The 14,579-nt window shown below is 40.8% G+C and overlaps 2 protein-coding genes across 21 annotated transcripts in view; one reads left to right on the top strand and one right to left on the bottom strand.

The window, feature by feature from the left end:
- LOC117939342 (peripheral plasma membrane protein CASK) overlaps window positions 1–14,579 on the top strand; it is a 45,865-nt gene that overhangs the window by 7,265 nt on the left and 24,021 nt on the right. For all 20 annotated transcript variants that reach the window (XR_004655566.1, XM_034864588.1, XM_034864583.1 and 17 more), the window contains exons 2-7: window positions 2,852–2,964; window positions 6,119–6,224; window positions 7,596–7,673; window positions 7,788–7,860; window positions 13,409–13,511; window positions 13,898–14,073. Coding sequence is in view for 19 of the 20 variants with exons in the window: in XM_034864588.1 (XP_034720479.1) it covers window positions 2,852–2,964; window positions 6,119–6,224; window positions 7,596–7,673; window positions 7,788–7,860; window positions 13,409–13,511; window positions 13,898–14,073 (649 nt within the window). In the remaining variant the exon portion in view is untranslated. The remainder of the gene's footprint in view (window positions 1–2,851; window positions 2,965–6,118; window positions 6,225–7,595; window positions 7,674–7,787; window positions 7,861–13,408; window positions 13,512–13,897; window positions 14,074–14,579) is intronic.
- LOC117939348 (probable G-protein coupled receptor 34) lies at window positions 9,034–11,377 on the bottom strand. The gene is made up of 2 exons (XM_034864609.1): window positions 10,969–11,377; window positions 9,034–10,412 (listed from the first exon to the last, which is right to left on the bottom strand). The coding sequence occupies exon 2, from the start codon at window positions 10,366–10,368 to the stop codon at window positions 9,103–9,105; it is 1,266 nt and encodes a 421-aa protein (XP_034720500.1). The 5' UTR covers window positions 10,369–10,412; window positions 10,969–11,377; the 3' UTR covers window positions 9,034–9,102.

The following is a 14,579-nucleotide window of genomic DNA, read 5'->3' as shown; positions in this document are numbered from 1 at the left end:
TGCCACAGATGATAATATGCACAATGATGGACCAGATAAGATGCAATATGCTTGACTAGGTATTTGAACCTGGGGACAACAACAATAACGTGCCTACCTGTGCAAACATTTCCCCCCCAAAATTATTCAGAGAGACTAACTGAGTGAATTATGTTTACTGCTTGCCTCAGCTAAAGAGCACAATGCTGCTTTAAGCAAAGATGGTTGCTTTCAGAAGAGCCGTACTGGTGATGAGTCTGCAGCTGTAGATGTGTCCTGTCCCTGACTAAGAGAGAGAAAAACCAGACCTGAGAGGAAATTTAGCTCATGGGCAGCATGGATGAAATACACCTAATATCCAGTTTTTGATTCACATAGAGCAGAGAGTTGAAATGAGCCTCGAAGCAGTGTGGAAAGATTGCCACTTTGGGCTCGTGTTTGATGACTGCCGCTGTCGGATGTGAGCCATGTGTGGGCGTTTTGTATGAGCCCATTTTGCACAGCTGTGGTGATGCCAGTATGGCATGCAGCCTCTCCGCTCTCCCCTGATAGCTACGGTACAAAAACTACATGTTAAATAGAAAAAATGAAAACACAACCATTCAGGTAATTTATATTTTTATTTTAGAGAATGAGATAAATTGCGTTTTAATTTATTAAATTAAAAAGGCCAAACCCTCTTTCACTTGCAATTTGCAACTGGTTTAGAAACAGTCCAATTTGTGAATTAAATCTCATGCAGCTCCCTTTTTAATTGACAGCCAAGATTACAAATGAGGTTGATGCATAAAATCTGGCAGGTTCATCCAACCACAGATCATTGCTTAATGGCAGTAATGGGTTTTATTGTCACACATTAGAATAGTGAGAAGATGGCCTTACCCTCACTGTGTCATTTGTATCCCTGGGGTTGCAGCTAGAGTTGGGTACCTTGGGTAACCTGAACCGTTATCAGTACCGATACCGGTGTCAACAGCACCGCGACTACTTTCAGCTCGCCATTAATATCACGTCACAATGAATGGTGTTTCCGTGAAGTTTTGAAAAACTGCAACCACATTTAAAACCATGTTATCGGCGTTGCCCTGACTCACTGTAACTTAAACAAAACTGCAGAGCCGACATAGTTTGCTCCGTCCGCTCTTCTGCGCGCGCGTGTGCGTGTGTGTGTGTGTGTGTGTGTGTGTGTGTGTGTGTGTGTGTGTGTGTGTGTGTGTGTGTGTGTCTCGGAGCTGATATACAAAGAGGACAGATAAGCTTGCACTTACTCGCTCTCAGGTACTGAAATTTGGCACAGTTTGATTTTACATGAGTTAATCCTCGGTAATACCGACATGATTAGGTCGGTACCAATAAAAGTACAGAGTTCTGTACCCGACCCTAGTTGCAGCCTCTGTCTTAACTCCCCCAAACGTTTAAAAGTCAAACACAGATCTGAGACTATTGTAATGTTGATACAGGGGCGTCAGATGCTCCATCAATCACCCAGGAAGCCCCCCACACCTCTGAGGCCCTCTTTTTAATAGGAAACACAGCTGTGACGGCTCCTCAACCCAGGGGTGCAAAGATCAGTGGGGTTTCTTGGGAACACTAGAGGGAAAGAGTGTTGTGTTTTACGGTTATCCCGGCCCAGAGCGTGCATATGCCGCCTGCGTTTGTTTGTATCTGTTAATCATTTCAGCAGATGTGAGAGACAAATGTGAGAGCAAATCAGCTGCAGCCCCAAGACTTACGACATGCACAGAACTTACAAACTGAATAACATTGACTGTTTGACTCAAATTAATTTTCTAAATGAGTTCAGTTAAACCAACCTTTAATGGCCACCACTTTGCTTTATGCATCTTGGGTGATTCAATCACAGTGGAACACGGCAAGGAATAATAGCCCCAGTCGGTATAGTTTTGATTTCTTCTTTTTATTTCCAAAGACTAAGCACGGGAAGTGCATTTCTCCGGGAGCTGGTTCAAAATAACTGCCGCCTTGTATCGGTCGCACAGCCACAATGTGTGCATTGCCGTGGACACAACGGCTTGCGTGACCGACACGAGTTCACAGCTGTCCGCATAGTGTATTCCCGAGCATGACATCAACCTGCAAGGTTGTCAGGTGTGTTTTCCTCCCATACTCTGTGTGTAGAATGGCAGATATAACTTTTTTTATTATAATATTATTTGTCACATATACTAGTGAAATTCAATATCTGCATTTAAACCATCCTAAGCAGTAGGAGCAGCGGACTGCCACATAGCAGAACCCGGGTGTAAGCAAACAAGTGAAAAGCAGAGATCCAACTTGTGCGTGCGTGCGTGCGTGCGTGCGTGCGTGCGTGTGTGTGAACACAGAAGGGATAGGATCACATTATTTGTAGTAAATGTTTCATACAAAGCAAAACATTTTGTGAATGTACATTTTTTTCATGGGATTAAACCACATTCATGATGTGTGGGGTTTTAATATGGCTAAAAGGTTGTTTCCCTGTGCTACAGGGCTGGCTTTTGTATTTATTCTTAACACAACACAAACATTCCAAAAGAAATCTGAAATATGCCGCACAAACATTAAGTGGTGCTAACTTTTAATGCAAAATTACTTTCATCCTGTTGGACACAGACAGGAAAACGTGTATATATGTCAGCCCCTTTTGCATTTACATCAGGAAGCCCAACCTTACAATATCTGCCACCCCATTTTGTCCAGAAATAAACCTTCTAGGGTAGGTCTCCCTTGGTCAGGTCTCTAAAATAAGCTTTTATTTTAGCTTTTACTGCTGTACTGCACACCACTGCTCTATAATTCTCACTGGCACGAACATGGCTACAATGCCTAGCTAACCACCCAATGTAAATCCAGAATATTTTGTTATTTACAGGGGTCCCTTCAGCGTGGTGAGGCGCTGCATCAACAGGGACACAGGCCAGCAGTTTGCTGTGAAGATTGTGGATGTGGCCAGTTTCACCTCCAGCCCTGGCCTCAGCACAGAAGGTGAGGAACACCACATACCTTACACATACCAACATACCTCCACTGTATTTTGTGCACATGGAGCACCAGATGGGTGGGGTTAAACTCAGAATCAGGACAAGAGAGGATAGTTTTCAGGGATGTTGTCAATCACAGAGACTTAATCTTTTAAACGGACTTAAATCTTTGAAAAGTCTAACTTGTGAACTGTTTCCTGTGCTTTAATGCAAACCCAACCCACCTTGTTTTTCTTGTGGGTTATGACAAATGGACATAAAAGGAATACTGTAATCTGCAGATAGTGTTTGGATCAGATATCCACCACCCAGACACATAATATCACACATTCTGCGCCCAGATGAATAATATGTTGGCACTGCATTTGTTTGCCTGTTTGTGTGTATGTGTTGGTTAGGTTGTGGTGATGATGATTATGCCTGAGATAGTAAATCATGCCATCTCTCACCATGTGGTTTTGTGCTTAGTCCTGTGTGCGTGTGTGTGTGTGCGTGTGTGTGCGCGCGTGCGTGAGTGTGTGTTTGCGTGCGCACAATGTGCCATCTGTGATGCCCCAGTTAGAGATTAGCCTGGTAGCCAATAACAGCAAGACAAGGAAATGGCTCCTAGAAGCAGAAATTTACACTTGTGTTTAAAAACATTATTGATGTAAGTATGTACCCATTATCCTGGAACTGTAAATTTGTTGAAAAAACAAACTATTTACCAAAAGATTTATTAGAGTTTTTGTTTCCTTGGAAAATTTGCAGTCATGTTGTGGTCTCCCAAGTCACTTGTAGCAACATGATTCACCCTGTGGTCAGCTGCACCAAGCACGGTAAACAATTTAGCTTGTCCGCAGTATTTGTGATGACAAAAATATCCAGAAGGATAAAGAAGTCTTCAAGTAGTATGCACCAATCCGATGCCACGTAATTTCGCCCAGAAAGAAATCAACTTTAAAGTAGTTCCCCTCTGATAAAACAGCTGTTTGCTAATGTTAGCTCTCATTACTGCCTGTTAAACTGCAGTCAGACCAAACAGGCAATTAGTTTTTCTTTAAAAAAAAGTGCCCACACAGCAAATGCTTGCAGCTACTGTTTTAGTGTTTTTTCAGTGATGACAACCATCAAACTAGATAAACAAAGAAAATTCTATGGCATTTTTTTTCCCAATTTGTTTGTGTTTTACAAAGGGTTTAACTCGAGCCAGGCCATACCAAAATGATAGCCATTTAGCTTCACCTAAGTTATAAGAAACTACCTTTTTGACACCCACATTTCTGACATTTTAAGAAGTCACAAGAGAAGAAATAAGCAAGTGGACACTTAATGTGACAAGGTGGAACTGCAGCCAGATTTGGAACGTGTGTGTGTGTGTGTGTGTGTGTGTGAGTAAGTGTTTGGGAGTATTGAACAAAAGCAGAACAAGTAAGTATCTGGATTTTAATAAAGATGAATATAGAGAGTAAACGAGTAGGCACTCTCCATCAACATTAAAGCTCGATGGCAAAGTGCAATTTGCAGTATTATTAGTGAGATGGGTATTGTAACTTTAGGTAATGAACGTAATGGAAATTTAATCCATCAGTACCCCAGACAGATAACCTGGTTTTGTCCCACAGCCGTAAAGTGTAGATCAGATGCAAAAGGCAAGACCCTATTCTTGAAAACAATCATGTCACAAACCTTCCACACAAGAATTGATTTGGAATAGGCCCAGTGAATGGCACTGCTTTCATTCAGACCCATTCCAGGCTTCCTTGGCTCCTTGGCTCTGTATGACTGGTTTCCCCGTTGTTGTGCGGACACTGGGCAGCATTGTTACATTCAAGAGTAGATACTCAATGAGACGGGCAGAGGATGAGCGTGAAAAGGGGAGAAGAGAAATAATGAAAGCAAAGGAACAGCAGAATAGGGGCTTTGTAGTGGAAACACAGCGTAATTTCTCTCTGTGTTGCATAATGATACGGGTCTGTCACGACACAATGAATAAACACACACACAGAAATCAGTAGACTTGCAGATGGGGAGTGGAGTGTGTAAATGAGATTTTTATGAAGTGAGTTCAGTAACAGCATATTATGTCTGTCAGCCTTCCACAGCAATCTGCGTTAACTTTGTTTTACCTCTTGTCTCTCCAGTTGTTGGTCATTCTATTTAGTATTGTCTACTTCCTTTTCTTTAAATGGAGAAAACTGCCTACTCTCTTCAGAGTTATTTTCTTTAATGAGGCAGTCAAAAGACAAGTCATGTTGTAATTGTATTTGCAGTGTGATGTGGATGATAATAAGAGGGGCTGATGTTGATGACTGTGAGCCAAATGTGCAATTAAAATGGTATTCTAGTGGCCCGACATCTGGTGTTCCTTGTCTTTTTGCTAGATACCAGCTTGTTAGCATGCTTCTTTGTCTGCCCAACAAGTGAAAGCTCACTTTGTCTGCTCACTATCTGCATAGACTGGAATCCTTCTGTCTGATGGAAATGCTCTGTAAGTCCCTCTGGTGGTGAAGTTGAGATGTGGCAGGTCTCTTGAGGAGTAAGAGTCGCCTTCTGGGCCTGTCCTCTTTGCTGAGACTGTAATTTGTTATAGGTGTGGTTGTCACTATAACACTATTTTGTGCCGCAGCATCATGTATATGGTAGCTTTTTTAGCTTTAAAATGTCTTAGAACCTCCCCACCCTATCTTTTCAAAGCTCTGCATATTATGTTAGGAAGAAATAGCAAAAAGCCATATCTGTTCCTCTGTGTTTACATTTAGTAGAATAAAATAAAGTAATTGGTTGGAAAATATATAATATATTCCTACAAGAAGATTCAGACATTCAACACCAGAACTACTGCTCTTACAAAGTACATAAGTCCTTGAATGAGCAAAAAGAGGGCACTATAGAAGTGCCTATTTGAAAGCTCTGAGAAAGTAAAAAGATAAATCTGTTAGATGGTTTCAGTGCGCAGTAGGGAAATCAGCGTTGCACAGTCTCTAACTTCTTCTAACCAGCACCTGATTAAAAAAAAAAGTGCTGAGCTTATCTGATTCCAATTCTGAAATAATTGAAATAAACATGTTTTGTTTTATGTGAATTTGCCTTAAAAGTCAATTTACTTTGGGCTTTTTTTAACTACATAATTGTGGGATGATGTGACTAATACCCTGTGTCTAATTTCTCGCCACCAGATCTGAAGCGAGAGGCCAGTATCTGTCACATGCTGAAACACCCCCACATCGTGGAGCTGCTGGAGACCTATAGCTCGGATGGCATGCTCTACATGGTCTTTGAGTTGTAAGTCTGTGCTGCCCACTATGTCAACCATAATGCATTATGTAATAGGGATAAACCAATACTTGTTTTTCAAAACCAATACAGATTATTGGTGGTTAGTAAAACCGATAACCAATATTTGGAAACAAAATAAAGATTTTGTAATGTTACAAAATCCAACACAACCCATTTTTTTGTGCTTTAAGCAATTATTTAATAAATCAGAAACTTTCAACATAATATCCAAGAAAAGATAGTCAGATAGTGTTGTGGGCGGGACATTAAGTGAAATTGGTGAGTGAAATGGAAGCAGAGGGACAGACACAGAGCTGTAGCGGAGCCAAAGTGGCACCCTTTTTATTTAATTAACTTAAGCGCTTATCAAGCAAATAAAGCGCTGATACAAATAATCTGCAAACTACCAAAGAAACGGGCCGATGATCGCTTTATCCCTATTATGTAACCAGATGTGCATTTGACGTTTTAGGGTTTGATATTATATCTTACCAGATCAGAGCAGGAAGCACCTTGTTTTCCATCACCACAGCTGCTAAACAGCCCCACATACCAGACTGTTTCTGTTCAGCTGCTATATATATATTTTTTCAACAGGGAACACAATATAGATGTCTTGTGATTATCTACTTAAGAAGACAAAGCAAACACAGAGCCACAGACTAAGTTTATCAGTAGTTGGCAGATGGTTCAAACCTTATCGCCACCACTACCTGCCCCCTCATTTTAGTAATTACAGACTGTGGCATTAGCCGAAGCAAATAAGTGTGATAAGTAAGGCGTTGAGTATATATCTGAACATCTATGCCTGTGCAAAAACCAAGTATTAATGGTACATATGCATATGTTTTGTTAAAGAGGAATAAATAAAGAGATTATTATCATATATACTTCCAAAAAGATACTATTTATGAACACTTTTACTTGTTCCCAGTTCACCAGCTCCAATGTATCTATAATAGTTATTTTTATTAGTCTGAGATTGATTTAAACTTTGAATATACATTATACATTCTATGTGCTGATAGACAAATTCATCCCCTGGCCTTCATTGTGGAAATAATTGTCTTAATCAACTCACCTGGTTAATTTGTTTCCTTTATTGGGATTTGAAGTTGTGAATCTGTATCCTATATCCTCCTGAAAGACTCCCTGGGGATTGATGCCTGCCAAAAAGTGCAAAAATGAAAATGTAGTGCCTCTGTGTTAATGCCAGTGACAGCAGGTCATAAAATGGCTCCCTGGTGGATGTAGGTTTATGCACTCTGGTTTATACACTATATTCTGAGAGATGCTACTTAATCTGCTCTTTAGTAAACTGTTATCTATAATAACATACACCTAATTTTGACATCCTCTTTTTCTCACTCTTCTCAGTATGGATGGAGCAGACCTGTGTTTTGAAATTGTGAAGAGAGCTGATGCTGGGTTTGTGTACAGTGAAGCAGTGGCCAGGTAAGAACAACAGTCTGGGATGTTGGTAAAACATTTTAAATATTAATAAAGCCTGAAATAAACAACAATTTGTGGATGCCCCCGCTTGTCTGTTTCTGCTTTCTGTGCATCTAGCCACTACATGAGGCAGATTTTGGAGGCACTTCGCTACTGCCATGACAACAATGTAATTCATCGCGATGTAAAGGTGAGTCTGTGTGTCCTGAAACCACCAAACATCACTCTTTAAACTGACACCAGTTAACTGAGATGTTAATATTTTCATAACGACATATAATTATGCTTTATACCACTGTCTGTCTTCTCCTCTGAGAAGATCACTATCTTGACTGTCTGTGGGGGGATAAAGGTCAAGCATGACACTGTTTACCAGGAACACCCAAACACATCACACACAACATTCGCTCTTTACACAAACTTCTAGTGAAGTGGCTTTTAGAACAAATACATTTCATTCTAACCACATGAGAGCCCCTCTGGTTGCAAGCCGGTGCGTCTTGCTGGGTTGTATTGGATGTTAAATGCTATTTCAGTCCTGACTATGAGAGTTCTTATTGTCAGATTAGCATCAACCAGTGATTCCAACAGGATTAGCCATTGAACACAGGCAGCAAACACTACCAGACCAGATGGAGCAGTGCTAAACCAGGCCCTTGATCCTCACACTATAACTAGCATTTTACAGCAAGGTCCCCCAAAAGATCAACACAGCCTTGTTTTCAGTGTAAAACCAATAGCTACTGTGTATGTGTACAGGTGGTTCAAACCTGGGTGAAATGTTTGTTATACAGTACTGCTAGTGTTTGTTTTATCTCACCTGGAGTGCCAGATAGGTGGCTTTCAACTCAATCAGTACAATTCAGAAAGAGACTAGTAAGTTTTCAGACAAAGTGAAATGGATAACTGCGATTGAGTTAACTCTGCACTCGTCGTTTTGTTCAGCATATGCTTTTTAGGCTGTGCCTCTGTCTTGAGTGTGCATTTATTTTTAAACCTATCCATATATCTCTTCAACACAGACAAGATAATATCAATACTACAAATGTGTTTTCTAACATTACTCATAAGATACTTAATCCATTATTACCAATAATCACATTTACTTCATTCTGTGTGAAGGGAACTACCCATACAGCATATATTCCTAAAGGTGCTGTCACAGTAGTCAATGAAGTGCATCTCCTCAGACGTTACTGACTTTCACTCATGCATTTAAACAATGAACTATTATTTAAACAGTTATTCCCACAGCATCACAACATGTTCAGAAGCCAGAGCACAGTAAGAGTAGCTCAGTGGTTTAAAAATAAAAATTGCTTTCCTCAGTTTTACAGAGAATTGGCCAATGAGTCTGGCCTAATTTGGTAATGTCAGATATTTATTTTTCAGTGTTTATGCTTACATTATTTGCAATCAGACAAACTTGTGATCACTGTCGGCCAGTAGTCGGAAACGTGGTCAGGCCTGTGCGATAGAGGTTGGAGTTGATGACACAGATACTTGTTCTGGGGGTAACTGAGGGGGTGGTAAGTTCACGGTTAGGAAAAGCCAGCGGTACAGATGGTCGTCTGAGCTCCATTGTCGAGCTGTTTGATGTTGCTTCAGTCAGGAAGAGAAGCCGGTTGCCAAGTCTATGTCCAAGTGCTTGGAGGGCAGTTTTACGCACTGAGCCAGATAACAGAAAGTACATGACAGGATCCAAACAGCTGTTGAAGGCAGAGAACAACAGCATCACCTCGTTGGTACTGTCCATAAGTTGCAAGTAGTCACAAGCTACTGTGACCCTGAGCTGGGAGATGATGTAAACGGGGCGAAAGGCATGGTAGGGCCCGAAGCAGACGGTAAACAGAAAGAGGACAAAGAAAGACTTCTTGGCAGTTCTTTCATATCGCTGTGCGTTGGGAAGGTCCGGCTTGTCCCGTGACACCCTCAGCAACTGGGAAGCAACTTTCGCATAGGAGACCACCAGCATGATGAAGACTAGCCAGAACAAGAAAACCAGTGCCCCGTTGAAGTAGGCTTTGCCTTTGGCTTGTACACGCTGCTTGTATTGGAAACATTTGTCCTTGTCCTCTTTGTCCTCTGCTGTTGCGATCATTGGCACCAGCGCCACCAGTGACACACCCCACAGAGCTCCGCAGGCCACCCAGCTCCACTCCCGGCTGCGCCCCATCAGTGTCATCTTCATGCATCTCCGTGCTCTACCTTTCCCTTTTAACCTCAAGTATCTGTCCAAGCTAATGAAACCCAGTAACGTAATACTGATGTACATGTTCATATAAAACAGATTCCCCACCAGCTTGCAGGCTACAGATCCCAGTACCCACTTGTTGCCATTAACATGGTAGAAAACCCTGAAGGGCAGACACGCCAGGAGGACCAGATCAGCCACAGCACAGTTGATCAGGAACACCCGCACAGAGTTGCGGCTTGAATGTAGGAAAAGGAAGACCCACAGGGCAAAGAGGTTACCCACGAGCCCAAAGACGAAGAACAGGGAGTATAGGACCGCCTGCAGTAGACGGAGGGTGGTATCATCAAACGAACATACAGTTTGGTTTGGGGGAAAAGTGGTAGCGAAGAAAGAGGACATCGAAACAGGGAGGGATAAAGAGGAGGGAGTAAGAGAGGAGTTAGACAATGCAGAGTCTGAAAGAGTGAAGGGAAATGAAGAGACAGAGGAGAAAGTGGTCATTGTGTCTGAGGAGTGACGACTTCGGGGTTGTTGTTCATTTGGCTCTGAGAAAAAGAACAAAAAAACAATTGTCAGTTTGTTGTTTGTTACTGAACAAATACAGAAACAAGCGGACGGCTAAAGTTAAAGGCAAGAAAAGTTGAGTGCCCTCACCGTGAAACTGCAGTTACGTATGTTATGAGTAATGCACAGACAGGTAAGTGATATGTGGGTTGTAGTTTTATATGTCAATCATACCGTATACTTAGTGCGAAATGAAAATTATAGTAATTAACGTAATGTCATATAAAAAAACACAATAGAATAGAGGAGCTCCAGAAGCGAGGAAATGAATGTGCTCAAAAACGCACAAATGTCCCAACAATTCTGTTTTCTGTAGGTCATAGACACTAGAGTTTTTTTTTTTAAGGGTGGGAGCTGGACTCATGACTAATTGCAAGTTTCATGCTTATTTAACCCATAAATTTCAGTACCCTGGTATTACAATAAAGCTGAGGAGTGTGAGTGTAGATGGCGTACACGCACGCTTATACACAGACAATAATGCAAAGTCAGTATGACTGTTGCACACAGGTGTTTGGATTAAGGCAGAACACTCACCATCAATATTCCTTCTGTAGAGATTTCAGCACAGCTTCAGTTTAAATGTGAGGTGAAGTGCAGACAGGTGTGGGAGCTCAGCAATCCTGTTTTTTCTTCCCCTTCATCAATATGTAATTTGTTTAAAAACTTGAGTTCCATAAATGATATACAATGCCAGTCCTTGTCCTTAACACTTGTCTTTTGCAATCTTCACCTTTTTTCTTCAGTTTTTGATCCTGCATATCCTTTTAAAATTGTCTGCTCCTCCCCGTCTCAGCTCTGTTCTCAGCTTGCCTTCAGTCTTTTTTCTGTCTTTGTTGTCCTCTTTCTTAATTTAAAATCCTTTCCTACCCTCCACTCTTGCTCTCACATATATGACTGTTGAGTCTGCTGTTCTCTTGTTTTAACTCCCTCTCACTGAGTCTTTCTAGTCTAGCACCGCCTCTGTCAATACCCTTATCCCTTCTCTGTTTCCTTTTAGAAGTGCAAAAATGTGTAGACAGGAAGTAGGCCCACTGAACTCTCACCCTGTTCACCATGCACCTGCACATGTAGCTCTTCTCAATACTGCCCTGCATCGCCCTATTAATTTTAAAATTATACTAGATTTATAAACAGAATTTATTTCTATAGGAACATAATATTCCATGCACAGATCAGTGGCATTAACCTTGTCTGGGGTGCATGGATCGCCCAAAATCTTGTTTTCCTACACACCCAGTGGTCTTCATTTGATTCGAGTGTTGTCCATAGGCACTTTGAATTTTAAACTGTCGCTGAGGTTTTGCCTGCAAAAAGCTGAGCCTCCCTTTTTATGAGCTTCATTGGCTCAGTTTGAGTTCGGTGTGAAAGTGGAAGACGTTTTTTGCTTAACTGATCCAATATTAATTTTATACAAATCACATTCTAGTGTGAAAACATTGCTACAGACGTAATGCATTGCAAGCACAGTACATACTGAAACAGAAAATGGATGATAGGGGCATACACTTCCATAAAGGTCAGGACATATAATGGATTGCCTACATATCTGCTGCTTGTCTTTTAACATTTCTCTCACTTTCTTCTCTCTGTCAATTTCTCTTGTTTCAAGGTTCTGACCTATATTTCTTTCCACCCTGCAAGGGCTGCACGATTATGTCCAAAATGATAATTACAATTATTTTGATCAATATTGTGATCACGATTAATTATCAAGAATTTGTTTTTGTGGATTTTAACCAAAACTATTTTTTTGTGACATAGGCTATTTATAACAGCTTTTACTTCCATATTATGCTACATTCTTCTTATGTTGAAGTTGTATGTTGTATAGACATAAAGCTGCAACATAAAATTGGCTATCTATAACAAATAGCATAGGAGATTTTTTTTATCTATTACTCTTGGAACTAAAGTTAGTTGCATTCAATAATTTCTTCTGTGTCTTTTGCCGTGGATAGCAGAGTTACCAGTGGAAACACTGGTGTAAACTAGCACGACTAGCAATGGTTACTGCTGTTGTCTGAAAAACAACACAGATGGGACAAAATGTTGCGTTTACTGATAAACTGGTAAACCTTGAGACCGACTTACGACCGACTGCTATCTGTTGAATTTTCTCCACGTTACTCTGTTCTCTGTGACTTTCTGCATATAGAAACTAAGCTGCGGGGTGCAGGGAACAACTCTGAGTGGCACATGATCAGGCAGTGGTTTACAGAGTGGTATTTTGGCTTTGCAAAAAAAAAGTGTTCTATGAAATGACGCATTTACAAAATTGCTCTATCATGCAAATTTGATCGTGGGAAGTCAAAAATGTGATCGTGATTAAAATTTGATTAATTGTGCACCCATCCTATTTTTTTGTTTTGGAATTAATCAACCAATCAAGTTTTACAACGCTGCCACTAATGCAAGCAATGGTCATTTGCTGATCAAAAACAATTCTCTTCTACTGTATGTTGTAAATAGTCAGAATTACAGATTATTGTCAAACATGAACTAAACGAACATAATTCCTTATCTGTAGAATGCGACTTAACACCTTGCTTTCCGAGAGTCACTACTATCTGACCTTAAACATTTATGCATCTCACTTAATGCGTATGATACCTTCAAGAAGAAGCAAGAAGACTGTTCTGTCTGTTTCAGCATTATAATTAAGTTGTGGTTGCAGCTGCGCTAGTTGTCTTGTCATTGTGAAACCTATAGGACCTAACATATGGGACCTTGCTCTTTTGCACAGAGCAATGCTCTGCACGGTTACTTTAAACTGCAGTGTTTTTTTCTTTCTGTCATTATATACAATAAGTCTCTAACATGTGTGTGTGTTGGTACATTTTGTGCCGTGCCTCTTGTTATGTAATGAGTGAATATAAATGTAGTCCCTCCAGGACAGTCTCTCATTATACCTGTAGAAATATGTGAACCATAAATCTCTTGTTTAATGTTTTCATTCACTGTTTTTCCTCTGTAGCCTCACTGTGTGCTGTTGGCCTCAAAGGAGAACTCTGCTCCTGTCAAGCTGGGAGGTTTTGGAGTGGCAATACAGCTGGGAGAGTCTGGTTTAGTAGCTGGAGGTACTGTAGGACAGTTTGTCATTTTTCCCCTTTACACATCAAAAGACTCATACATGCCTTTCCACTTTACCCATGCATACACAAACGCAAACATTAATTGAGAATAGGTCAAAGGTCTAGGGTGTTCCCTGCTTTTCTCCAAATGGGTGGAGGGTAGGCCCTCAGGCCTGGAGGCATGGAGGCATTTTCCACGATTTCCTTAAATGTTTATAGACTAAACACGGAACAGATTATTCCTAAATGATGTGTTAATTGCAGTCCCACATATATCTTGTGTATCCTTATACCTTTGTAACAGCAGTCATCTCTTCAGAATTCCTCCATTTTTCATCAACACTTAAAACTCCTAGTCGCTAATCACTTTAGAAATTGTCTCTTTTCTTCAGGTCGAGTCGGTACTCCCCACTTCATGGCCCCAGAGGTAGTCAAGAGAGAGCCGTACGGCAAACCGGTGGATGTGTGGGGATGTGGAGTTATCCTCTTCATCCTCCTCTCTGGCTGCCTTCCTTTCTATGGCACCAAGGAGCGTTTGTTTGAGGCCATCATAAAGGGGAAGTACAAGGTAGGAGCTAAATGACTGAATATGAATATGTGCTGTGCCCTTTACCTGCAGCCAAGCACAACTCTAAGCTCCTCTTTGTCACTGTGCTGCAGTGTGCGTCAAGGTTCAGCACCTGGGTTACAGAGAGCTGAACTTCAAAACCACCAGAGTGTGGTATACAGTGCCTATTTTGTTTTTTTATTATTATTAATTTGCCATCAGTAATGGATCTTTGTGGCCAAAGTTGATGTTTTTAGTCAATTTATTATGTCTTGCTTTTCCTGTTTTTTGTCTTAGTCTCTCTTACTAACCAGACATGATTTTATTCAGCCATTATTTAATGACTGTTCTGTTCACAATCACTTTATCATATGGATTCCTCATTTGATGTTAAGTGATTGCATCAAATAGGGAGTTGTTCTTTTATTCTCCCAAAAGCCATGGAGAGGTGATGAGTAATAGGATCTGCCTGTTAAGTTCTGTTTTCAATTGAGAGTATGAATTTCCTGCTTGGTGCACTAATCTTT

The sequence above is a fragment of the Etheostoma cragini genome, chromosome 24, assembly GCF_013103735.1.
Source record: "Etheostoma cragini isolate CJK2018 chromosome 24, CSU_Ecrag_1.0, whole genome shotgun sequence".
Taxonomy (NCBI): domain Eukaryota; kingdom Metazoa; phylum Chordata; class Actinopteri; order Perciformes; family Percidae; genus Etheostoma; species Etheostoma cragini.
This window is presented reverse-complemented; position numbering and strand designations above follow the sequence as displayed.

Excerpts from the sequence above, each read along its gene's own strand:
- LOC117939348 (XM_034864609.1), bottom strand. The coding sequence starts at position 10,368 with ATGACCACTTTCTCCTCTGTCTCTTCATTTCCCTTCACTCTTTCAGAC.